This window comes from Cricetulus griseus, chromosome 2 (genome assembly GCF_003668045.3).
Source record: "Cricetulus griseus strain 17A/GY chromosome 2, alternate assembly CriGri-PICRH-1.0, whole genome shotgun sequence".
Taxonomy (NCBI): domain Eukaryota; kingdom Metazoa; phylum Chordata; class Mammalia; order Rodentia; family Cricetidae; genus Cricetulus; species Cricetulus griseus.
Genome location: NC_048595.1, coordinates 33,703,689 through 33,729,609, shown reverse-complemented (window position 1 = coordinate 33,729,609; position 25,921 = coordinate 33,703,689). Strand labels below are relative to the sequence as shown.

The 25,921-nt window shown below is 46.3% G+C and overlaps 2 protein-coding genes and 1 long non-coding RNA gene across 3 annotated transcripts in view; 2 read left to right on the top strand and 1 right to left on the bottom strand.

Annotated features, from left to right (window-relative positions):
- Positions 1 to 20,174, bottom strand: part of Cfap57 (cilia and flagella associated protein 57) — a 71,212-nt gene extending 51,038 nt beyond the window's left edge. Inside the window, exons 1-6 of the mRNA XM_027399075.2 lie at positions 20,061 to 20,174; positions 19,586 to 19,763; positions 10,808 to 11,124; positions 9,007 to 9,290; positions 6,140 to 6,350; positions 2,706 to 2,858 (exon numbers count right to left, since the gene is read on the bottom strand). Coding sequence (XP_027254876.1) covers positions 2,706 to 2,858; positions 6,140 to 6,350; positions 9,007 to 9,290; positions 10,808 to 11,124; positions 19,586 to 19,742 — 1,122 coding nt within the window. The 5' untranslated portion in view covers positions 19,743 to 19,763; positions 20,061 to 20,174. The remainder of the gene's footprint in view (positions 1 to 2,705; positions 2,859 to 6,139; positions 6,351 to 9,006; positions 9,291 to 10,807; positions 11,125 to 19,585; positions 19,764 to 20,060) is intronic.
- Positions 7,890 to 12,019, top strand: LOC103160685. The gene is made up of 3 exons (XR_003481984.2): positions 7,890 to 7,955; positions 10,874 to 11,033; positions 11,658 to 12,019. It is a non-coding gene; the product is annotated as an uncharacterized LOC103160685 (long non-coding RNA).
- Positions 20,175 to 20,244: 70 nt separating the features above from the next.
- Positions 20,245 to 25,276, top strand: Ebna1bp2 (EBNA1 binding protein 2). Its single transcript, XM_027399078.2, has 9 exons — positions 20,245 to 20,381; positions 20,462 to 20,545; positions 20,733 to 20,905; positions 21,415 to 21,538; positions 22,644 to 22,733; positions 22,986 to 23,061; positions 23,290 to 23,383; positions 24,725 to 24,887; positions 25,053 to 25,276. The coding sequence occupies exons 1-9, from the start codon at positions 20,316 to 20,318 to the stop codon at positions 25,101 to 25,103; spliced, it is 921 nt and encodes a 306-aa protein (XP_027254879.1). The 5' UTR covers positions 20,245 to 20,315; the 3' UTR covers positions 25,104 to 25,276.
- The last annotated feature ends 645 nt before the right edge of the window (positions 25,277 to 25,921 follow it).

The window sequence follows — 25,921 nt, the reverse complement described above, 5'->3', positions numbered from 1 at the left end:
TACATCTCCAACACAACCCTCATGCCCAAGGCTCAGAGAACATTACAGAAAGGGAGACAGAAAGCTTGTAAGAGCCAGAGGACCAGGATATATGCTTCAAGATAGTCTCTCTCTCTCTCTCTCTCTCTCTCTCTCTCTCTCTCTCTCTCTCTCTCCAGGTTTTCTCTGTGTAACAGCTCTGGCTGTTCTGGAACTAGCTCTATAGACCAGGATGGCCTTTAATACCAGCACTTGGGAGGCAGAGGCAGGAAGATCTCTGTGAATTTGAGGCCAACCTGGTCTACAAAGTGAATTCTAGGACAGCTAGAGCTACATAGAGAAACCCTGTCTCAAAAAAGCAACCAACCAGCCAGCCAGCCAGCCAGCCAGCCAGCCAGCCAATCAACCAATCCACCAAACAACAAAAGGACAGTAAGGGGATGTAGGGGATGGATCTGGGAGAAGTTGAGGAAAGAAATGGAGTGTGAATATGATCAAAAATTGTTGAAATCTTTATGAAATCTTTGAATAATTACTAAAACATCACACACATATAATTTTAGAGGCTGGGGAGATGGCTCAGTGGTTAAGATCACTGGCTGCTCTCCCAGGTTTGAGTCCCAGCACCCACATGGTAGCTTACAATGGTTTGTAACTCCAGTTCCATGGGATCTGATACCCTCTTCTGGTCTTCTATAGTACCAGACACACACGTGGTATATAGATGTACATGCAAGCAAGACACCCATACACATAAATAAATAATAAAACTTTAAAATTTTATTATTTTAATGGCAACACAATTCTCATGTCCCAAGGCTTTAACCATTCTGATTCTGCAGGGACTTTTTTTGTGGCCTCTAATTTTTTTATTTGAGAGTAACACAATTGACTGAATGTCCTTACATATAAGTTTTTGTATAGCTCTCATTACTTCCTTAAGATACATTTCTGGATGTGGAATCCTGGGTAAATGCTATGAATGTTTCTAAGTATCTTCATAAGCAATGCCAAATTTCTCTCCAAAGAGGCTGTACTTATTATATGAGTACCATGAGTGTTGGGTGTGTGGCGGAGGAGTTACAAAAGTCTGTTGTCAGAGGCTCTATCTCTTATGACAAAGCAAAGTGATGGGTGGAAAATTGAATGATATGAACACACACTAAGTATGTTCCCAAGTTAAGACAAAGGCTGGGATGGCAATTCCCACCCACTCTTGTGCTTTCCCACTCATAAATTTACACACACACACACACACACACACACACACACACACACACACACACACACACACACACACACACTCTGTTCTTTGTCTTGAGACAGGGGTGCTGTGCCTCTGTTACTTCTTTTGCCCTCAGTATTGCTGGCAACATTGTTTCTACCAGCTAATTCCTATTAGCTTTTAAATACACTCACACCCCCTAGGCCCCGTAGCTGTGGAAAGACAGGGAACCAGCCCAGCAAGCTAACACTGGTCTCCTTCCATGGCCAGGAGCCTCCAGCGGGGATTTACTACAGTCTGCTTATGCCCTGCAATGTGTTTACTTTCTGAATTTCCATGATCTCTATTTCATACTACTTTCTCTTTTCTTTTTTTAAATTTATTTATTTTTATTTCACGTACATTGGTGTTTTGCCTGCATGTATATTTGTGTGAAGGTGTTGGATCCCCTGAGACTGGAGTTACAGTCCTCTGGAAGAGCAGTCAGTGCTGTTAACCACTGAACCGAGATATCTTCTCATTTCAAATCTCATGATTTGAATGGGAAATGTCCCCCATAGGCTCGTGTGTTTGAATATTTGATCCCAACTAGTGACACTCTTTTGCAGCTGTGTCCACATATACTGTATGATTTTGTTTATATAAAGTATCCAGAATAAGCAAATCTATAATCTATAAAGTAGATTAGCACTTGCTTAGGATTGAGGTGGGAGGGAAAGTGGAAGGCTGTTCTCTTTATGAGGTGATGAATATATCCTATACTTAACTACAGTACTGGTTGTTCAACTCTGAATAGTGAGGCTACTGTAAACCACCGCTGTGCTAGAGATACAGCTCAGTTGGCAGAGTGCTTGCCTAGCATATATGTGAAACCCTGGGTTCAAGCCCCATCGTAGTATGAATGGGGGAGGTGATGCCTGCACCATAGAGGTAGAGGCAGGAAAGTAAAAAAACTCAAGGCCATGCTTTGCTACTAGGGCTATATAAGTCCCTGTCTCAGAAAAAGGCAAAGCAGCACTAGAAAATATAGGTGGCCTATTTTCTTCCATTTATACATTTGAGTCCATGCTGCTGGGGGGACACAGGTCTGAACCGATATTTCACCGATGAAGTGTGCAGCCAATAATGTGAGCTTCATCTTCCACGGTGCTTTTTGTTATGATGTCTGGAGTGTTTTATGATAGTTTCCTTTGTAATTCCAAAGCAATCCAAAAAAAGAAGCAACCACAGAGATTTTTATATCTCCATCTTTGAGCCATGAACAAGTATTGTAGTAGATTAAATTCCTTGAAAATGCAACTGCTGGCAGCACATGTGGGATCTGAATTTGATAGACAACATCAAGGCTGCCCCCGCCCCCAACCAGAGCACTTCTGCACTCTCAGCTTTTCTGTTTGCTGGTGTGAACAGGGTGCATGAAACTCTATCCATGTGGTGAGCAGCCACTGGTGGCATCCCAGTGTGGCCTGTAAGGGGACAGATGCCCTTGCAGGAGGCTCACCTTGCTGATCTCTGTCAGGGACATGGTGATGGTGTAGAGTTGGTTCTTGCTGGTGCTGGCGATCAGGGTTTCTTCTGATGGGCTGAAGCACAGGCAAAGAACGTCCTGTTTGTCTGACTGACTTGGGTCATTGCTTTGTGGGTCTGTAGGGATCTGCTCCAAACACAAAACAGCCATCAGTCATTCTCAGTAATGATCCCACACTGTCAGCGAGTCCCTGGCTAAAAGGGTTCCAGGGGGACTTTGAGCTCACAGACTCCTGACCATGCTGCTTCCCTGATCTTGCTCAGGTCTTGGAGAAGGGATGGCTGGCGTGTCTCTGCTTCTGTCAGTTTTAAATAGCACCAGCTGTTCATTTGGCAGCGACTAGCATCTGAATAGTAAGATAGCCGCACATGTGGGAATGAGCCGGCCAGGCATCCCTTAGTGTGGACGTTTGTTTAAACCCACTCCAGCCGCCCACCTGTTAGAAGCCCAGTCTCACTTGGTACCCAGCACACCTGTATGTACTTCAGGACATCGAAGGCAGGTGGTGGCCCTTCTACAATATGGGGTGGGTAAAAGGTGTAGAGGAAGAAGGGGTCACTGCTGCCTCCAGTAGGCTTGGAGAGGAGCTGTTGTTCCCAATGAAACACAATAAAATTAGGTTTCCTTCCCCCCTCTATTTAGCTTCTGTTAGTGACCAAATGTGCTGATTGGCCAGTCTGCTCAGGTCTTAGTTTCTTAGCAGTGGTTCTCAACCTGTGGGTTGTGACCCTCTTGGGATCACATATCATATATTTACATTATGATTCACAACAGTAGCAAAATTACAGCTATGAAGTAGCAATGAAATAATTTTATGGTTGGGGGTCACCACAACACGAGGAACAGTATTAAAGGATTGCAGCATTAGGAAGGCAGAGAACCACGGTCTGAGAGTCTGTGTTTATTCCCTGACAAATGCTCAGGGAAATGGGGGGGGGTTTCTTCTCAACACTGAAGCCTCCACCTAGTTATGGGTGCACACTACCGCACATGCCTTTTGTATGGGTACTGGGGATGTAAACTCAGGCCCTTATTCTCAAATACCAAGAGCTTTGTCTACTGAGACATCTCTCAAACCTCCCATTTTTTTTTCTATATTTTTAGTGATTCTATCCTAACACCGGAGTTTCAGTGAAAACAGTGGTAGTATCTCTAAGTGTAATGCTAGATATTTAAGACAGTAGGAGCAAGGTGCTAGGGACTAGGTAGTAGGCCGTGTATGTCAGGACATGCTAGGCACTCTTTCTCTGTGTGCACACTGCACTCTTTCTCTGTGTGCACGCTGCATTCTTTTTCTGTGTGCATACTGCACTCTTTCTCTGTGTGCACACTGCATTCTTTCTCTGTGTGCACACTGCTTGCCCTGCCCGTGTCCAAGTTCACATTCCCAGCTACTTTACTTTGCTCTAGTTCTGATAAAATACCACCTTCCTTGGAGAGACAGTTCTGGAACAGAGCCCCTCTAGCTTCTGGGCTTCTCCCTGGCTGTATTTTCTTCCTTGTGTTGTTCTTATCTGACACTCTGTCCATTTTTGCTTGTCTGCTTGTTGAGTCCTGAGCTTAGGCTCTTCATGTGTTGACTTCCCCACTGTGTGTCCAGCCTCCAACACTGAGCCTGCCAGGCCCAGTAAACATTTTGTAAATATCTGTTACATTTCTTTATGGGCTAAGTAAACTCTCACTGCGTCAGCCTGTGCCTTCTCACTCCCCACACTCCTTGTTCTTTCCGGGCTCTCTATTTCTGGCCTTCTTTCCCAAGCTTTCCACTTCAAAGCCTGGATATCATTTCTGGGTCCTTGTTGAGAACACTCCTCCCACCTCTACCTAGAATTAGTCTTCACAAAGTCATCCTCTCTTCCCATTGCCCCTGCTACCCACGGTTCTGATCTTAGGCCTCACTAGTTTTGGGCTACACTAACCAAAAAGCTCTCCACTGATTCCTGGTTATAGCCATGTGGCCACTGCCATTCCTGGAACACTGAATACCCAGCAGTGTATGTGGGGATGTCCACAGCCTCCAGTCTCATCCTTCACCTCCACCACTCATGGGGTTATCATGTGGTGCTCCAAACAGAGAAGCACAGCTTTGGCAGGTTCAGCAGCTCATCTCAGCCAGAAAGTGACAGATTCATGTCTGACCCTATGTATCACGGGCAGATCAATTTTTCTTTCCACCCCAAATCCTTGTGGGTTGCTGAAATATGTTTCAGACCAGCATTTGCTACCATTCACTGGTCACAGAGCCCCTCTTTTCCTTTCAAGTGTCACGAGCAGCAGGACATGTCCTAAACACACTATTGCCTCCCCCTATGCTGCCATGGGGCCTCTGCTTAAGCGGTTGTCTCCACCTGGTTTATATCCTCTTGTCAAATGTCATCCATTTTCAGCCAGGCAGTGGTGGTGCTTTTATCCCAGCACTTTAATCTCAGCACCCGGGAGGCAGAGACAGGCAGATCTCTGTGAGTTCCAGGCCAGCCTGGTCTACAGAGCAAGTTCCAGGACAGCTAGGGCTACACAGAGAAACCCTGTCTCGAACAAAACAAAACAAAACAAAAACACCAGAAAACAAAAACCTTCAAAAAATCTCTAAGTATCATCCATTTTCTACAGCTTTCTGTGTTGAGGGCCAGGGCAGTCTGAGACTTTCCCTGGGACCCTGGTGTCTGGAGAAAAATCTCAGTTCTTTGTTTAAAGCCAGGTACATGCTGACCAAGGGTCAGTAATGGCCTAGGGCCAGACCAGTTTTCTGGGCCCTGGGAACTTGACCCCGCCTCCTCCCCAAGGGTTGTGGTTATCAGTCCCAAGGCTGTTAAGTGCTTGGTCTGTGCTGCACTTGAGGTCTCCTGTATTCCTTTTGTGCAATACTGCTTGACCTGCTTCCTGTTGACTTCATCCCATTGGATGATGGTTTTCTGTTGACTCTCACTTCCCCCCTGCAAGCTTTATATAAGATGCTGTGCCTCTGAACAAACTTGCTGCGTGAGCCACCAGCAGAAGACTCCCCTGCTCCCAACTTTCCTATCCTCTTTATTTTCTCATCTCCTGGTCCTTCCCCTCAGGACTCTGTCATTGAAGAACAACCTGCTGGTCCAGGTCATTTCTGTATCATTTATTCCATAAATGTGTGGGCTGGGCAGTGTGCTTAATATCCTGGATATAATAATGGAAGGGTTGTGGAATACCAGGGTTAAGGGAGGAAGTCTGTCTGGGTTAATTTGACACATTCCCTCAGAACAAGATCAAATCCAGATCTTGTTCCTTTAAATCCCAACCCAGTTTATCAGCTCCTAAATTCCTCAGGATGGTGCTCTCATTCTCTGTTTCTCCCTAGGGGAATGCTCTGTCAGAGCTGCTGCACAATACCTTCAAGGCCCCTCCCCACCGCATCCCATTTGCTTTCTCCTTACCCGGATTTCCCTGCTCTCTCGGTAAAAGTCCTTCTCTTCCGTTGCCTTCTCAAACAGCAGCACTCTCCCTGGCCCAGCGGAGCAGGCAAATCCCTTTGAATAGGCTGCGATGGCAAATACTTGGGGCATGGTCATGTGGGAGGGGTAAGTGGTTGCCACAATCTGTTCAAAAGAGGGGACCGGGGAGCTGGGTTGTGGAAATTCGATCAGGCTGGAAAAGGAAAAGAACACGTAATGTTTTTGGAGACAATCCTAAGGAGAAGCATTAAGTTCTTGGTGGGGGGTGGGCAGAGGAGACAGACATTGGCACGCAAATTTAATTCCAGGACAAGGGAAGCAGAGGCAGGTGGATCTCTGTGAGTCCGAGGCCAGCCTGTTCTACATAGCCAGTTTCAATATGTAGGCCCATAAGGAGACCCTGTCCTCTGAGAGAGGAGGTGGGGGATATCTTTGGCTGTGAGCCATGCACCCACTGATCTTTCCCATAGCCAAATGCTGGCTTGGGAACTCTACACAGCACAGTGAGTGTGCCTGACAGACGGGATGGTGATTCTTAACATTTGTTTAGAAATAAGTGGTTCAGGGGACTGAGTATAGGAAGGTCATACAACTGCCTGGCAGAGCCCAGATTTGAACCCAGGTCTCTCTTTTCATTCATCCACTCATACAATAAATATTTATGCCTGCCCACAAATGTTAATTTCTCCCTGAAACCATAGTTAATATGATCAGTGCAGTCCTTGGCCCCAGAAGCTTCATGTCTTGGGCTCATGTGCTAAGGACTGTTAAGGGACAGCTAGGCATGCCACAAAGAGCTTGCTACATGCAGTGCGGGCTTTCTGAGGGCAGGAACTAAGGGGGTGTACCTGCCTTGGGTGAGCAGAGGCCGAGTGCTCTAGTCAGGCCCTCTAGGGCAAACAGGAACGGGTGAGCATGTGTCCATGTGTTGGGGTAGGGAGGAGACAGAGAGAACTGCACCGCCTGAGCCCACAGCAAGAAAATGCATTGGTCAAGCAAGGAACCCGGAGATGAGAGCTGATGTTCCTTTTCAGGAGGGGGGAGGGGCAGCCTGCCTGGACCGAGCTAAGGGGCCTTTGTGCTGGGAGACATGGACCCACCAAAATGCTGTGCATATAGCAGATGTAGACATGTGTCTTCATCAGATGTCATTATAAAATTCCAAGATTTGCTGGCATTTAAGGGGTAATCTGAGCTACCTGAAGTAAGTAGTAACAAGTAAAGAGGGAAACAATTCCATCAATAATTCCTTAGGAAGCCCTTCACAAGCCAGAAAATAAGGAGGTACCAACTGAGAATGGGGAGGGATGTGGGAATGGGGGACCAGATGTTACTGAGGAGGAAGTGCCCACGGGGTGCCAGGTGGAGAGGAGCTTGGGCTCTGGGCTCAGAGAGAAGAGAAATGGAATTCTAGTCCTGTCATAGAGCAGTGCTGAGATCTCAGGCCCCTGTCACCTGGTGTGGAAAGCTGCCATGATGATGATATACACTGTGAAGAACAGTACTCACGTGGGCTTGTCAGCAGTGTGATGGGTAATGTACTGTGTATGTTTATTTTATTGATTATTGAATAAAAATACTGTTTGGCCAATGAGACAGCAAGTTAGGACTAGGAGTCAAAAAGGATTCTGGGAAATGTAGTAGAGAAGTGATGATCCAGGCAGGAAGTGACATAGCAAGGAGACTCATATTTAAAGAAGGAGGAACAGGAAGCGTCTCTCTTTTCCCCTCCACTCCTGCTCCAGCGGCATGATGTGATCCACCGGCAAGGAGGGACGCCAATAAGGCGTCCCATAAGGTAAGTCTTATATATAGATTTATGATAGTTAAGACTGAGCTAGCAGATGAGAAGTCCTAGTCATTAGCCAAGCAGCTTTGAACCTAATACAAGTTTCTGTGTATTCATTTGGGCCTAACTTGGGCGGGCGGCTGGCGTAAAGCTCACATGTGGCGGTGGGGCTCAGGCAGCTTTTGGCAGAAAGATTTATTGTAACAGCAGTGTCTAACGCATCCCACAGCACATTCGGCTGTTCGTGAGATGCGACTATTGCTGTTACAGTGCAGATGCAACTGAACACCCCTCCCCAATACTCCCTTTACCACACGACCTTCTGTCAGATCTACTGAGTCTCATCCTTGCCCCTCTTTGCTCATGGTAACTTCCCATTCCACAGTCACTGTCTGAGGGCAAGGCACCTTGCATACCACAAGGGCTCTGAGAGCATTTATTTCATGAATTCAGTAAATTAGGCAGCCGGACACTGAAAACATGCTTTTGAAATAAAATTTTGAAGACTTGTCATACTGAACTGTGTATAAAATGAGATTAAGCATAGAAATAAAAAGACCTGTTTGTAGGCCATGGTCATACGGTCAGGTTTGTATTTGAATACACACAGATGCTAAAACGGACAAAATAGGCATAGTTGGGCCAAGCATTGGTGCCTCACTCCTTTAATCCCAGCACTCGGGAGGCAGAGGCAGGTGGATCTCTGTGAGTTCGAGGCCAGCCTGGTCTACAGCGCGAGTTCCAGGACAACCTCCAAAGCAATACAGAGAAACCCTGTCTCGAAAAACAAAACAGACAAAAACAATAGGCATAGTTGGTTCTTATTTTATGTCAATGGGTGTCTGGCTTGTATGTACAGAAGTGTACTGCATCGGTGCGTGGTGCCCTCAGCGACCAGAAGAGGGCACCAGATGTTTTAGATTGGTTGTGAGCTGCCATGTGGGTGCTGGGAACCAATCCTGTGTGCTCTCCTAACTGCGGAGTCATCTCTCTAGCCTCAGCGAGAGGCTTGGAAGAAGTTCATGAGGGTGGGCACTAGCCCAGCAGAGGGCGCTGTTACCTCTCTGACTCGTGGATGATCTCCAGGCTCCTGGAGCTGGTGGGCTCCTTGACCATGATGCTTGTCTCCCAGCGCTGATCTCCAGATTCAAAGAGAAAGAGCTTGCCAGTGTCAGTGCCAACGATGAGCCTGTCATCAGACACCCAGGAGTGGGCTAGGTAGTTTGGGGATTCTCCCCTCTGGAAATTGGTTTGCTTTAGGGTTCCTTCCGTAAAGCGGAGAAGCTTAAATACTCCACTTCCAGTGACACAAACTTGAGTATTATCCTGGGGGTTGATGCTGACCTGCAAAATGTCAGGAAATAAAAGAAAAAGAAAAGACAGGATGACCCTTGATGCAATTATTCCCCACTTTACCAGTTAATACTCACTTTAGGAAGCTCATATCTCGTACATATCACAAAATCCTGGGATTTTATATTATATTTGATAAAGATACACATCTCCATTGACTGGATGGACTATCAGTCAACATTTTTTTTAAAGTAGAATAAACAATCTGTTTTATTTTTGTAGCCCAGGTTGGCCTTAAACAGATACTCCTCCTGTCTCAACTTCGTGAGCGGTGTGTTTCCAGGCATGCATCAACATGCTCTCTCATGCGTTCAGAGCTATACTCTGAGCCGGCATGAGGGAATGAAGTTCAGTTGGAAACAGTCATGGGGTTGAGCCGGTGCATGGAGGCCCATCCAGCGGGGAGAGCGCACACACTGGGGGAATGATGTGGTCTCCCACCAGATGACTCTCCCAATACACACGGACAGCAGCTAACCTTGCTGTGCTCACTAGACAGAGCAACTTGGGGTACCTTGTTGCTGAGTCTCTGTGTCCTTAGGGCTAGGTACATAGGGACACCGAATTGATGCTCACTGGATCTACTGCAGAGGAGGTGCTCTCTGCTCTGAGAAGGGGTTATCACTGGGACACTGTGGCCTGGATGAAACAGCTTTTCAGCTCTCCCTGCCTTTGTGATTTGACTGTCAACACTCTTATATTCTCTGTTTGAAGAAGGGACATGAATGTTTTTCATATGGTAGTGCCCTGGCTCACACATCAACCTTTTGGGAGATGAACGAATGACGCACACTTAAGGCTCTGATGAGCTTGTATCTGGGAACATGGACAGTGCAGACTTCTTGAACTTGTGAAAATGAGTACAAGATGCTGGACAGAGATAAAAAACCGGGGACTCCCTGACTAAGCAACCAACCAGTTTCCTAGTGGGTCTTCATTCTGTTGTGAAATCACAATAGAAAATTCTGTTCTCCACACAACTGTAATTTCATTGGCAGTTTCTTACACATCTTCCTTTTTTTCTGGGCATGGTGGCATCCACCTCTAATCCTAGCACTTGGGAGGCAGAGGTCAGGAAGATCGTAAATTCAGGGCTAGACTGAGTTCTGTAGTCATAACCTGTTCTAAAACCAAAAATAACACCCCTCCTAAACAAAATCAAAACCCATTCTACCACTTTATATGCCATTCCTGAAATTCTCTGTCTGCTTGGAAGTCTACTGCAAAGGGGTTGAAACCAAGGAGAGTAAGATTTTGACAAGCACAAAAGGCAGAAGACAGAGTTGGGAAATAGCTGGTTCTGCCTCTCACTACTTCTGCAGTCTTGGATGAGCTACTTGGCCTTGTAGAGCCTTGAGCCTCTCCTCTCTAAGATGGGATAATGACCACATATACCTATGTGCTTCTTGTGAAGCAGCATTAAAATGCACGGGAGAAATGAGCACCGTGGCACAAAGTCGGCGCTTACTGCTTTACAATGGGCAAGACATGTGTCATGCTAGGGGTACCTGATAGATGGGGTTGTTCTGAACATCAGATCTAATCATGGCCATGACTTTCTGCTTTTCCCATAGCCAGTAGACGAGGTTTGACTCTGGAGGCGACGTCTGTGTCAGCAGGTATTTGGAGTCTGGAGAAAAAGCCATGCTGATAAACTTTTGAACTTGGAAGTCAAAATTATTCAGGACTTTGCGCTTCCGGCAAGGGATGGATGACAGCTCATAAATAGTGATGGTAGGTCTTTCCAGCACAGTCTCGGAGATGGCGAGGTACCGCCGATTGGGACTGATGGCCAAGGCCAGCATGCCCTGACTCTTGTCTGAGCCTGTGAAAGGAGGTAGAAGGGGGGACTGAAGGGAGACAATGCTCCATCAAGGTCCAGTAGGGTTTAGTAAGGTGCACCACCGACAGAGGAGAAAGCTGTACGGATGTGCAAAGACCAGTCCTTGGCCACCCCTTGATTCAACCATATGTAGGCAATTGTGAAAATGACCGGGATGTGCACCTCACCAGGTGAGATAGGATGCTAAGAAATCTTTCCTGAGTCAGGACCACACAGGATGGAGGAAGCTGCATGTGGCAGGAAGAGCCTGAGCAGTGTATGGCTGTAAGAGAGAGTGCCAAATGGTGGGGGAATCCCAAGGATATGGATTGCTGGAGCACTGTGTGGGAGTCAGAGGTGACCAGGGGATGGGCCAACAAGGGTGGGATAGGCTTCAATCGTATGGGCCTTCATGCCTTGAGAATCCAGCATTTGGCACTCTACTGTAGAGGCAGAATGCTATCTACTCAATTCCTCAGTCTGGCAGCTAGGCAGATAGATGTGGAAGTCTATGAAGCTGTGTGCTTTCTTGACAGGTTGAGACACATGCATGTGACCTTCCCTTTTCTGAGAATGTAGAGATGACAGCTGGAAACACAGCCAGCATCTTGCAGCCGTGCAGAAACAAGCATGAAATGAAAGCTGCGTGAGAATTAAAGTGTGAACACCTCATCCAGAAGGCACGACAGGGCCATAGCAGATTCTGTTATGTGGGCCTTGGGCACTTTGCCTTTATGGGTCTCTTCCTTCATTAGAAATGATGAAAATAGGGCTGGTGACTTTTTCACAGGACCCGAGTTAGGTTCCCAGCACCCACATTGGGTGGCTCCCAAATGACCTGTAACTCCAGCTCCAGGGAGCTCCAAAGTCTCTGGCCTCCACAGACGCTCGCCCACACATGAACATGCCTCCTGTGTATACACATATACAGAATTATAAGTAAAAATAAAAAAACAATAAAAACAGGGCTAGCAATATGGCTCAGTGAGTAAGAGTGCTTGCTGCCAAGGCAGATGATCAACATTGGATCCCCAGAACCCACATGGTGGAAGGAAGGAACAAACTCCTGCAAGTTGCCTTCTGACTTTCACACGTATGCTATACAGGCGTACAAGCATCCGTACGTACCATAATGAATACATATATACATATATATTCATGTATTTGATGGTTACACTAACAGACAGGAATATAATCCAGGCTGGATTCACCATCATATAATCATTATTGCTGTATTCATTTTCTTCTCATATTAATACAAAGTAGAATCTTTTCATAGGCCCCAAAGTGGTTTGGGCCTGGCCACTGCGCACAGGGATGAGTCATCTGTGGATGGGGGTCCCAGACAGGGAGGTTGAGTGATACAGGGGAAGACGCACTCGAAGGCTGTATGGGAGTCCCTCTGTGATGGGCTCCATGTTGCTACTTTCCAGCAAGCGGTGTTGTCCTGCAGCATATCTATCTGCCCAGCACATAGGACTTCTGCAGGAAGGCTGGAGGGACAGCACTGTCAGAGAAGATCAAGGCTTCTCTGGGTTACCGAGAGCCTCACACAAGGTTTAGACTGCAGATGGGAGACAACAGGAGCCCCTGGGAATCTTTATGAAGAGTCAGACGTGCACTGTGGGAAGATCTCCCTGGCAGCTGTGTGGAAGGCAGGGCAGTCTTGAGGCAGGGGAATTGCTCAGCAGGGGATGTGTGACGCTGGGGGTGATAGGGGTACTATGCAGCAGGGGCAGTAGACACATAGAAAGGGGTGGCTAGGGAAAGGTTAACAGACTGAGCCAGCAGAGTTCAGTGGTTGAGTGGGGGGAAGGCATCAATGACATTGAGGTTTCTGGGCTCTGTGGAGAATTGGGACACCAGGGGTGGAGAACAGGCTGAGCAAGTTAGACTCTGTTGACTTTTGCTTAAAATGGCCCCTCTGAGCCACTGAACTTCAATTATGTGTATTTGTTTGTAGATTTTTAACAATCTGATTGACTTACATTTAAGTTTTTAACCTATCTTGGGTCCATGATGAGAAAGGCTAATTAGTGAGACTCTGGGGTCTGGCGAGATGGCTCTGAGGTTGAGAGCATGTCCTGTTCTTCCAGAGGACCTAGGTTCAATTCCCCATACCGTGGTTAGGAGGATCAGCCTGCCTGTAACTTCAGCTCCAGGGGATCTGATGTACTCTTCCAGCCTCTGCAGGCATAGACACACACACACACACGCACACACATTCTAAAAAATGTAAATGGCTTTCCATTTCTCAAAGGCATAACTGGCTAGCCTAGCACTGATTCATAACACCACTTGTATATTAAAGTTACATATTTATGTACATATTTATTGGGCTTCTGGGATATTTATACCTGGGTTTCATTGTTTTGATAGTAATGTCTTTAACATGAGTTTGAATTTCCAGCAGGGAAAGAACACAAGGAAAGCAGAAATGATAAAAATGGATTTTGGATGTATACTGTGAACTTCCATAGAGTGAAAATTTAGGGGTAAAAGGGTGTAGAAGTTGGATAAGATTCTGAAGCTGAGGGCAGAGGTTGGGGCTGAAGCAAGGATGGGAGGGAAATGGCATAGTGAGAAGTTAAAGCTGGGGTCATGCTCGTGTCTGGAGGATGCAAGGGGAACGTGTTCACTCATGTGCTTTCCACCAGGCGGCGCTGTGAGAAGCATTTGCCCCCACACTGAAACAAGCCTGTGTACTGGACAAGCATGATACAGCACAGAACTTGCAGAGGGCAGGGACCATGGCTTTCTTGCTCATTCATTTGTTCATTTAGTGGGGACTGAATACTGGCAGGTACTTAGTTTAGCCATGCCTTGGGCAAGAACAGGCATGTTGAGAACCGTGTCCTTAACTGAGTTTCGTGAAGATGGTAGTGTGGACTAAAGCAAGATGTCCACAGCATCACTAGGCAACACAATCCTCAGGGACCATTGCTGTAAACAGTCACTGATGGCATGTGACCTATGGCCTATGACCAGACTTCTTGACTGTCAGACACATTCACATTGCTCTCAGTCCAGCTAATTCAGTTATCCTTGAAATAGCTCCATCTCTCCCACAAGAGCACACCCCTGGCCCCAATCTTCTTGATCACTATTCTGCTAGTTCTTTCTCAGCTCTTTAGCCCTAAATGGAGGAGCATCCCTGAGCTAATGGAAGCCTGGGAGTCCAAACTGCCACTTTACATTCCAATTAGTTGCTTTTATGTGTCTCCTCTGTCAGCCCTTTCTGCCTCTGGCTGCTCAAGTATAACAACTGTGCTTCCTCACTCTGGCTGTTCAACTATAGCAACTGTGCTTCTGTGCCTCTTTGGCAGGAAATCAGTCATGCCTACTCCAAAACAGACCCTGGGTTGGTCTCACCATCCACAAGGACTGTCCCCACCCTGTCTTAGGTGGGCACTTGAGGAAGAGCAAGGATAGCAGGGAACCCTACTATCCCTGCTCTTTCTTAAGTGCTGCCCCCTGCCCCCATAGAGTAGCTAGCGTGAACTTGTGGAAACATCAGCTGCATTGCTGCATCTGCCATTGCTGCCTTGCCTCTTGCTCCCTGCTTCGCCCGTTCCCTCCACCCCAGCAGCGCTGGCCTCTTTGACACTCCTCTAACGCACTCATCATCCTTCTAGGGTACCATCCGTTTTACCCTCCCCCTCCTATGTCAGGGTGGCCTGCTCCTTGACCAAAGGTCACTTACTCAGTAAACCGTCTCCAGCATCCTGCCCACCATCTGACATCTCACACCCCCTCCAAGTTCTTCACTTTCCAGGCCCCCTTCCTTCTCATTAACATCTCGATCCCACTTGTTGTTATTCCCTGTCTGTAATAGAGGCATCATGAAGACAGGCGTGTGTGTGTGTGTTAGGAAGTGCCTAGTGAATTTCTGTTGAATGAGCAAATGATTATGAGTCTTATTATTGCTTAGTGACCACAGCAAGCTGGACATCAGCTCCATTTCACAGATGAGGATGCTGAGCTTATGAAATGGAAAGCCAGATCAAACTCAGATTTTTCAAGTGCATGACCCTTTTACTTTTCACTTCACCTGTAACAGTATGAGATCTGGCCACACTGGAACCTGTTCTGGCCCGGGTATTTTAGAGTGGTCCTCCCCTGGCTGTGTCCTTACTGGGAGGAGGAATTCAGGACATCTGAAACTCTGAATTGCCTTTTCCAGATTATATCCCAGATGCCCAGGTCCACGGAAAGCCATGCTCGGCTGGTTTTGAGCTTACTGGTAGTACCATTGCCACTCTTGTTCTCCTCTGTCTCTGCCCTTCACCTGGGCTAGATGATGCTCAAAGGGTGGCTGATTACAGGATGTGTGGGAAAGACCTTGAACCTTGTAGCTGGGAGGATTCTTACATATGGAGGTGAGGCTCTTGATGATACAAGATGAAGCTCCGAGAAGAAGAGAAATGGTCAGGGCGGGATGTATGACTATGAACAGAATAACTGAAATTCAAATCTCTGGATACAGGGCAGAAGATGGCTCAGTGGTTAAGAGTACTTGCTGCTATTCCAGGGGACCTTTGATTCCCAGCACCCACATGGTGGCTCACAACCGTCTGTAACTCCAGTTCCACAGGACCTGACACCCTCTTCTGGCCTCTACAGGCACTGCACACAAGTAGTACAGAGACACAAATAAAGGCAAAATATGAAACAAATTCATCTATCCATCCATCTATCCACCCATCCATCTCTGGACACACTAAACCAGTAGGTTGGATACAGCTGAAAACAAAATTAGTGAAAAAACTGTAAGGAAGTTCGCTGGTGATAGAGAGAGACTAGGAAATAGAAAGTCCAGGTAAAAGTTTAAAAACAAAACATGAGGATTTAGTTGAAATGGTCTAAAGTTCCCAAAGGAACTAAAAGAATGGAAAAAGATAGGACATCTGAAGAGACATTGTTAAAGTTCTCTAGAATCATTGCAAGATGCTTGAGATCCCAGAGAACCCTTGGTGAATGAGAAATGAAAACACAATAAGGAAGAGGGACACACACACATGTGCATGAATTCACACACAGACAAAGAAGACATTACAAACACCGAGGGGAAAGTCTGTGTACCCACAGAAATAAGATCCCAGTTGCTAATTCCTTAAGTACTATAATAAAACAGAGGCTAACAGACAATAGAATAAAACCTGTACCCTCAAAATTCTATACCCTGTCAAACTATCTTCTTAAATGAAGATGAAAAAAATTCTCAAACAAACAAAAACTTGGAGAATTGAACACTATGTCTCACCACTAAATGTAGATGGAAAAAGATCACAGCTGGACTATATGAATTATAACAAGCAACAGTGGCAGAGTCTGGTAAAAAATGAGAGAAAAACACACACTAATACTGTCTGTATAAAATGATGGTTAGTCTGTAATGAGACTGATGACTACTTTATATGCCATCCTAGAGCCCTCATCCAGTGGCTGATGGCAGCAGGGGCAGACACCCACAGCTATACACTGAACTGAACTCTGGAACCCAGTTGCAGAGAGGGAGAAATGAAGACCAAGGCGGTGGAGACCAGGCTGGTGAATCCCACAGAAACAGCTGACCTGAACAAGGGGAGCACATGGATCCCAGTCTGCTGTCTGGGAGGTCATCATGGGACTGATCCAGACCCCTGAAAGCGGATGTCAACGAGGAGGCCTCGGCACCCTATGGGGCCTCTGGTACTGGATCAGTATTTTTCCCTGGTGTAAGAAGGGACTTCGAGAGCCCATCCCATGTGAAGGGATGCTCTCTTGGCCTGGACACATGGGGGAGGGCCTAGGCCTGGCCCAGGATGATGTGGTGAACTTTGCAGAGCCCCCATGGAGGGCCTTACCCTCTATGGGGAGTAGAGGGGGTGGGGGGGTAGGTGGGGATCTGGGTGAGGGGGGAGAGGGCAAAGGGACTGACATGTGAAATTATATTTTTGTAAAAATTAAATAAAAAAACAGAAAAAAAATCTTAAAAAATGATGGCTAGTTTAATGTTAGTAAGTCATATACAAATACATACATATACAAATACATAAATAATAAATACAGAAAATATATGCTAGGAAATCCATTATCAGTTCACTGAGGGCAAAAGCATAGAAAATTGGGGAAAAAGAACTCATTTAACTGATACAGGACACTGATATTTATTTATAGCCAACAACCTCTTTTATAAGTAAATATTAATAGATTATCTTATGACCAGAAACATGACTAGGAGCATTTTCATTTCTCATGTAACCTCCTGAGTGCACCACCACCACCAGGTGTTCAGTAACTTACTTCCATTAAAACTAAGAATTATTGCCAGATGGTGGTAGTGCACGTCTTTAATCCCAGCACTCAGGAGGCAGAGGCAGGCAGATATCTGTGAGTTTGAGGCCTCCTGATCTACATAGTGAGTTCCAGCACAGCCAGGGCTACACAGAGAGATCTTGTCTAGAAAAAACTGAACCAAACCAACCAACCAACTAACCAAACTAACAAAAACTAAGGCTTATTCTCCATCCCAGGGTACCACAAGGCTCACAGGCTGCAGAAAAGAATTATTTCTAACACATGTATCTGACAAATGATTAGCCTAAGAAGATATGAAGTGTGTCCATAACTCAAGAAAGCTACCCCTCAAAAGAAAACTCACAAAAATAAGAGAAAAATTGATAAGAGCCATTTAACATAAATCTAAGCAGGGATATTCCATAAACACATGAAAAGATACCCACCTTAATTAGCAATACAGACATGCAGGCTAAAACAACAAGATCCCGCCGGGCGTTGGTGGCACACGCCTTTAATCCCAGCACTCGGGAGGCAGAGGTAGGTGGATCTCTGTGAGTTTGAGACAAGAGCTGGTTCTAGGACAGCCTCCAAAGCCACAGAGAAACCCTGTCTCGAAAAACAAAAACAAAAACAAAAACAAAAACACAAGATCCCTTTTTTGATCACTAGAATCTCTCTCTCACTCACTCACACACACACAAATTAGAAAGTTGAACAATATCAAGAGTTGGAGAGGATGGGGTAATAGGGACCCTTATGCATTTCTAGTAGGAATATAGACCAATACGATCCCATTTCTCAGTAATTTTATCTGGCCATGTGTCCTGGAAAATCTTTGCAGACATGTGTGAATGCAAGGATGGTTAATGATGGTGTGTTTCTAATAGCAAATAATTGCTATTTCTCACATGCCCCTCAAATCTAGAATGGCTATACAAGTGTGTGTGTGTGTGTGTGTGTGTGTGTGTTCCCAGATTGGAAGGTTACACTGCAACAAGATGGACTGGGTTCTATGTTTCAAGATATATGACTCACAGAAACATGAAGCTGAAAAAAAGACACTAGCAACAGAACACACAGACTACGGTGGGAAAGTACTGAAAACAAAAGTATACCTTGTATAAGGTTACATAGATGTATGGTAAATGCAAGACCCTATGTGGTATATGCATGACTCGGGACAGGCTGGCCAGGGTGTGGGATGGGTTGGGAGGAAAAGGAGAAACCCGGGAACTGGTTGATCCTGGGTGTCTGGGTGCACAGGTCTTCGTGTAATAGTTGTAATTTTAAAAAGCGGCGCTCAAGAGAAAGATGCCATGCGACAGAGTCCAAGTGGAGGGATTTTTTTTTATTAGGGAAAGGGATCATAAAAAAGGGTAAGTAGAGGGGGGAGACCTGCCTCCAGGGACAGGAGCAGTGGGAGGGAGAGGAAAGAGATGGGGGGTGGGAGGGCAGACAGAGAGAGGGAGAGAAAAGAAAGAGAGGAGAATGGGAGGTGGGCAGGGCCCTTTTAAAAGGGAACACAGTGAATGTGTACAGTTGGTGCTCTTAGTGGTTGCAACTGAGGGCATACCCTGTCAGAGCCCCCAAGAACAGGCCAGTACAGATAGATGCTTGAATACTAACAGTAATAATTCATTAATGATTACATATATGTATTGTGGTCTTTTATATTTGCATGTGAAGGGATAAAAAAGTAGGGGAAGCGTCATGAATATCATTGGCTGGACTAATGTAAACAAAAACAGGGGTCAGGTTTTAAGGAAGATTATTTGTGACTTGGGTTAAAATTGTCAGTGTCTCCACCATACAAGGATTCTTGAAACTGTTACTCAAAAAAAAAAAAAAAAAAAAAAAAAAAGGTTCTGGTGAGGACAAACTCACTGCAGGACAATACAAGAAAAACACTGTTTAAAGTAACTCTTTTATGAAGTCACAGTGAAAAAATACTTTTTAAAATTATTTAAAATTAGTGTTAATATGCAAGTCATTTTGACTACATGTGTCAGGTTAGTCTATAATTAAGAATTAAGCAGTGCAAATTGACATTTATAAAACTACATGTATATCCAGTTGTCAAGAAAGACCTTCCTAATCGTTGAGACTGCATGGTTCTGTGTAGCACAGCCTTTCACATATGTGACAGGATGGGAAGGTTTTTTTTTTCCCCCTTTCTTTTTACCTGGAATGAATTTTTGCCATTTCTGATCCACATTGTACTTCACACAGTGATTTCCTGAAGGAAATATAATGATCTGTTCATCGAAGAAGAAGACATTGTTGGCCACGTACGACCGAAGACCAAAAACATGCAGCGCCTGAGCTACGACGGTGGACATGGTACCTGTCAGAAAGTGCTGCTGAAGATAAAGCAGCGGCTGGTGAGAAAGAACTGCATCTCCCGCCCCCGCCCATGGCCCCGCCCCGCCCATGGCCCCGCCCCGCCCAGTCCTGGATCCGCTTTTGGCCCGCCCCTCCCTAACCACAACTCACCCCTTCATTGCCCCCCCCCCAGACTCCTCTCCTCGTCGCCCCTCCCCCAGGCTCCTCCTCTTGTCCCCCCTCCCCCCGCCCACAGCTCCTTCCGCGCTTTGCCTTTCTCTCTTGTTCCCTCAACGACCCCAGGCTCTTCAGAGGACCTCAGAGAAACCTCTCACCTCTTGCTTCACGACCCTGGGTTACGAAACCAAGCGGGGATCCGCAGGTACTCCTCCTAAATATCCCGAGCAACCTAAGCACGCCCAAACACCGGAGCGGTTCCTATAGCAACGAGAAACCGGAAGTGCGGCTCTGCACCCGGAAGCGGAAGTCCGGATCGAAAAGCCAGAGGCTTGTGGAGAAGCTGCCGGCGCGGGTTCGTCTTCAGGGCACGTGGAGTGGCTGTCGCGCCCCGCGGGGCGGGAGATCGCGAGATGGACACCCCTCCGCTCTCAGACTCGGACGCGGAGTCGGAAGAGTCCCTGGTCTCAGACCGGGAGGTAGGCGGCTGCGGGGCTCGCGGGACAGGGCGTGGAACGGGAACTCCAGCTCTCTGGTACTGACGCCCCCGGGTCTGTAGTTGCAGGATGCATTTTCCCGAGGACTCCTGAAGCCAGGCCTCAACGTTGTGCTAGAGAGGCCGAAGAAGGCGGTGAATGACGTGGTGAGCTCGCTCGCGGGTTGGGGTCCTTGGAATGGGGTGTGCATAGGCGCCCTGCTACTTGGGAGACCTACTGTTGCGAGAAAAATGCCCCCTGTGCCTTGAGCTGTACTGGTATTTGAGCTTAGCACTTTGGGCTTGAGAGAGATAAACTCTGGGTTCTCATGAGCACCGTGTCTGACTTACCTAGAATGGCCTGAAACAGTGTTTGGCTGAATTCAGACGGGATCTGGAGTGGGTTGAAAGGCTCGATGTGACCCTGGGTCCAGTGCCAGAAGTCAGTGAAACTCAGCCAACCCCCCAGAACAAGGACCAGAAGAAAGGTGTTAATCCAGAAGACGACTTCCAGAGGGAAATGAGTTTGTATGTTTTGTTATGAGTCCTGTGATAGAGAATCATGGGAAGGGGAGTATAGTATGCCTGCCCCCCTCAGAGACACCGAGGAGTTAGCGCGAACCTTGGGTGCCTCCTGCTTGAAAGAATAGCTCCTTGGTCATCATTTAACCTGTGCCCTGCCTAAGGGCTATTTAAAGTTTGTGTGGGTGCATCCAGTCAGAGCAGACTGCCTAGGGAAGGCTTCGAGGGGACTTTGTAATGATTGGGAAAGAGGTCATACTTTGTATGTTAATGGTACCTTTAATAAGCTTATTGTTTTAAGCTGTTGATTTATTCTTAGAAGTATTTTCCCCTTAAAAATAAGTGTAAAATGAGATTTCTGTTATATGAAATTAGTGGAGTTTTATTGCAGTTTTTGTTTTGTCTTGCTAGTGCCAGAGGGATATTGATAGTCCTGAGTCTAGTTAAGTCCTGAGAGGCAGTAAGAAATGAAGGCCTTTCTTCACCCCTCATTTAACTCCGTCCTGAAATTTCAGCTACCGCCAGGCCCAGGCTGCAGTGCTTGCAGTATTACCCCGGCTCCATCAGCTCCAAGTCCCCACCAAGCGACCCACAGATTATTTTGCAGAAATGGCCAAGTCTGACCAGCAGATGCAAAAGGTAAGAGACAGGCAAGTTTTTTCTCTGGAAAGCCAGGGCTTCACCCTGAAGTATTCAGCTGGTGGTTTTTAAAAAGGATTTATGTTGGCTGTAATCAGTATTTTTTTTTTTTTTTGGTAATTTATTTTACTTTATTTTTTTATGTGTAGTGGTGTGAGGGTGTCAAGATATCCTGTAATTGGGTTTACAAACAGTTGTGAGCTGCCATGTAGAGGCTGGGAATTGAATGTAGGGCCTCTGGAAGAATAGCCAGTGCTCTTAACCACTGACCCATCTCTCTAGCCCCTGTAATCAGTATTTCTAATGGAGAGTCTCTGCTTCAGAGGCACGCCAGTCACTTGGTAAAACGGAGAGAAGAGCTGGAAGAGGTGTGGTCCCTGTGATAAAGAAGGCTTGTATTCCCTTCTTGGCAGGGTTAGTGGCATGGTGTATAGACACAACAGTTTTGTAGTTCTGGGCCCAACGAGAATACTATTGCTTATAGAAAGGTTTTTCTTCTCTGGGCCTCTGTTTTCTAGAAAGTGAGGGGTTGATAGATGGCTCAGATACAGTGTAATTTAGGGTTGGGGGACTTGATCCTCATTTAACTTTGGGAGGAAAAAAACTTCTTGACTCGGAATCCAGGATGTATTTAAATTGTTCCCTTGGCTTCAGTCTTCATCTTAGAGAATTCTAGGTGGTACCCCAAGAAACTAACCTGGAGATAAGCCCAGATTAACCTGACAGTAACACTGATGACTACTTATGCTTTCAGTAAAATGTTTGTGTTTGATGGGAGAGGCAAGGGATCAGTGTGCAGTGACCCCTTAAAGAGGGCACTGAAGTTTAGCCTTGATCTGTAAATGGGCTTGGGAGAAAACAGGTCTTGTGTGACAAACAGGCAGCTTTATATAAGAGAACAAGCGTGCTTGAGGAGGCAGGGCTGCTTTTAAGATCTGCACACTGACAGTTGGTTCCTGGATAAAGGGCTCAGCTTTGGGGCCGCATTGTCTGTATGTGGAAAACTAGGAAAGTACACAAGATCCATGGCTTTCAGAGCTAATGGAATCCTGGTGCCCTGGTCTAGTGTACTCTGTATAATACCTGACAACATCCTGTGTTTTAGATTCGACAGAAGCTGCAGACTAAACAGGCTGCCATGGAGAAATCTGAAAAGGCCAAGCAACTTCGAGCGCTTAGGAAGTATGGAAAGAAGGTAAGAAAGAACACCTGCATGGAATAGGACAAGGCCAGGAATGTCAGGTCTGATTGCTGTGGTGTGATTTGGTTCTTGCCCGGTGTGTGTGTGTTTGGTCCTGTGAGTCTTACTGGTGAAGTGTGTCCACCATAATCCCTGAGTGCAGGTTCACTTGACACCATGGGGCACCATGGTGCACCCAGTATATCAGCAGGTAGCAGCAGGAGTCGTGTTTTGAGATGCATGACTGACCTTGTGTCTGTCTCACAGGTGCAGACTGAGGTCCTTCAGAAGAGGCAACGGGAGAAAGCACATATGATGAATGCCATCAAGAAATACCAGAAAGGTCAGTGCTAAGGGTGTGGGGGAGCTGGGTATTGGGCACCATAGAACTAAGGGAATGTAGTGTAATACAGTGTCTTGCAGTCGTCTTGCTTTTAATCTACTGGGCTTACATTTGGGAAATGGTGTGGGGAAGGTGTGCTTATTAAGATGCATTTTAGGGAATAGCAGCCATGTCTTGAACGTTCCTAGAAATACAGTGGTGCTGATGGAAATGCTTCTTCCTTCACAGGCTTCTCTGATAAACTGGATTTCCTTGAGGGGGACCAGAGGCCTAACGAACGAGGTGCAAAGGCAAAAGCTAAGGGCCAGCAGATGAGTAAAGGGTAAGGGTTTCAGTTTGGTTTGTCTTGTGATGGCCAACAGTCAATCTATCAAGGGAGCTCCCCAGGGAAGGCCACCATTGTAGAGTACCCTTGCTCAAGGGCCAGAGACTTTGATAACATGGGTTGGGCCAGTGGCAGTGTTTGCAGGGGGAAGTTGGTACCTGGATCATTGAAATGAGCATCAAATAATTGTTTTACTCTAAGACCCTCAATGATGTTGGGGAGTAGGGCCCAAGGACTCAGATCAAGGTCCAGCCACTCATTAGGAGGGAGGCTTCGAGCACCTCCCTTGGAGTTGCTTTATTTCCTATGAGGCAGTGGTTTGTTTGTGCCTTAGTGCTATGAACATTGAAAGGGAGCTGGGGTTCACTATTCCTCTTTTCAGTCTCACTTTCTGCACAGGTGGATACAGGCCTAGCGGTGATGATTTTCATGTATGTCAGGGAATTCATGTAGAAGCACACTTTAAAGTCTGGGCATAGTCTGGGGATAGCTTCCTGATGGGGGACCATCCCATTGAGCCTAATGTGAAGGACATGAACATCTGGGCAGGAAAGTGGGAGAGAAGTGTTTAAGGAAGGAAGAACCTGGGTGAGCAGAGGCCCAGAGACTGAGCCAGTGGGTTGCGTGTGAAGAGCAGCCTGTGCTTGCCCTCACTAGAAACACTGTGAGGCCAGGAGTTAGGGAGCCTTCATCCTGCTGGCATTAGGGGACAGACACTGGCTTGACTCAGTTATGAGTAGGTCATATTCCCATTTTGAGAAGGTAACAGGTGTGTGTAAAACAGATGGCAGTCAGGGAAGTGATAGTACCGAAGCCCTGGAAGTAAGGGTAATGCCTCAGATGTGCCAAAGTGCAGGGAGGAAAAGTGGGGTGAGGGCTGATTAAGACACCAGACAATCGGGGCTGGGAAGATAGTTGGAGGCACCAATCCCAAGTTGCCAGAACAAGCCCAGGAGGGGAGGTGTGGTTTGGCTAGGCTGAATTTGACAAGTTTTAAAGTTTGATACATTTGATTGCTACCTGTTGTTTTGTCCTTGAGAGAAGTAGAAACAAGGAAGGCTGAACTAAACTAACAGGATTAAGTTAAAATGGATGCCAATGGAAGCAGGAAGCTGGATGGTGTTTATAGATCCTTTTCTGGGTTCTCTGTTAGTTTTCCTTCTCTGGAGTTACTTCATTGATAGATGAGTGGTTTGTAGACTGACAGCCTGAGGCCAAGAAGAGACCTGCAAGAGTGGTGCCTAAGAAAGAACTTGGCAGAAACAAGCCTGTGCCTGTCACCAGGCCATAGGGCTCATCAGATTTACAGTGTGGTAATCCATGGGCCACCTTTTCTAGGCCCAATGCCAAACGACGGTACAAAAACCAGAAGTTTGGTTTTGGTGGAAAGAAGAAAGGCTCCAAATGGAACACTCGTGAGAGCTATGATGACGTCTCCAGCTTCCGAGCCAAGGTGGCCCACGGCAAGGGCCCCAGGAAGCCTGGGAAGAAAGGGGCAAATGTAAGTGAAGGGTCTAAGCTGGGGCTATTCAGTCTGTTTTCAACCCTAAATCTGCTCCTTTTGGCCCCTTCTCACCCTGCCTGGCACAGAAGGCCAAGTGCTGTGTGACTACATTATGTTTTTTTGTTTTGTTTTGTTTTTTTTTGTTTTGTTTTACCTGTGCAGAAGCGACCAGGAAAAAGAACAAGACAGAAAATGAAGAGCAAAACCCGCTAAACAGCATGGTCTTTCTATAAAGAACCAAGGAAAAGGGCGAATGTACAGACTACAGAGCACTCAGAGCTTTTTCTTTTTGTAGAAAATTCTTTTAATAAAATTTATGAAAGAAAGACACTCTTGGATCAAAAATAGAGACTAAAAGAAGTTTGCATATTAAAGAATATTGCTGATGATTGGTAACACCTTTCTTTGGTAGCTGCATGTTGAACCTACACCTCCTCACTTTCCTCACCCGTCCAGTTGGTCCCGTCACAGCCGGTCCCTGGAGAGGAAGGTATATTGCGATCAGATGGTTTCTGGCATAGCCACTGGATTTTCCTCTGTTAATTCACCTTGCATTTTCCCACTTACCTTTTTTTTGTCCTTAGTTTTTCTAGATGCCATGTCATGTTATCCACCTTAGAGTTTTTCTGTGACAGCCTATGTTTGCCATAAATTGTCATGTGTGTTAGCCCATCTAGATTTGTCACACTGTTTCCTGAGCCTGGTATTCCCTGTCTTTTTTTGTGTTATTTAAGATTGTGAGGGCCCTGCTCCTTTGTCCTGGAGCCTCCTGTTGCCTTGAGGAATGGGGCTTCCATCCTTCCCTCCTAAAGCTCCTCTGACATGGGAAGCCCATGTTTATTCTTTGATTAGGCTTCTTGGAAAGATTTGGACTTTGCTATTATTTTATTTATTTATTTATTTATTTATTTATTTATTTATTTATTTATTTTTTTGAGAAAGGGTCTCTACATAGCCCCCTACTGAAACGCACTCTGTAGCACTCTCGAGGCTGGCCTTGAACTCAGACCCGCCTGCCTCAGCCTGCTAAG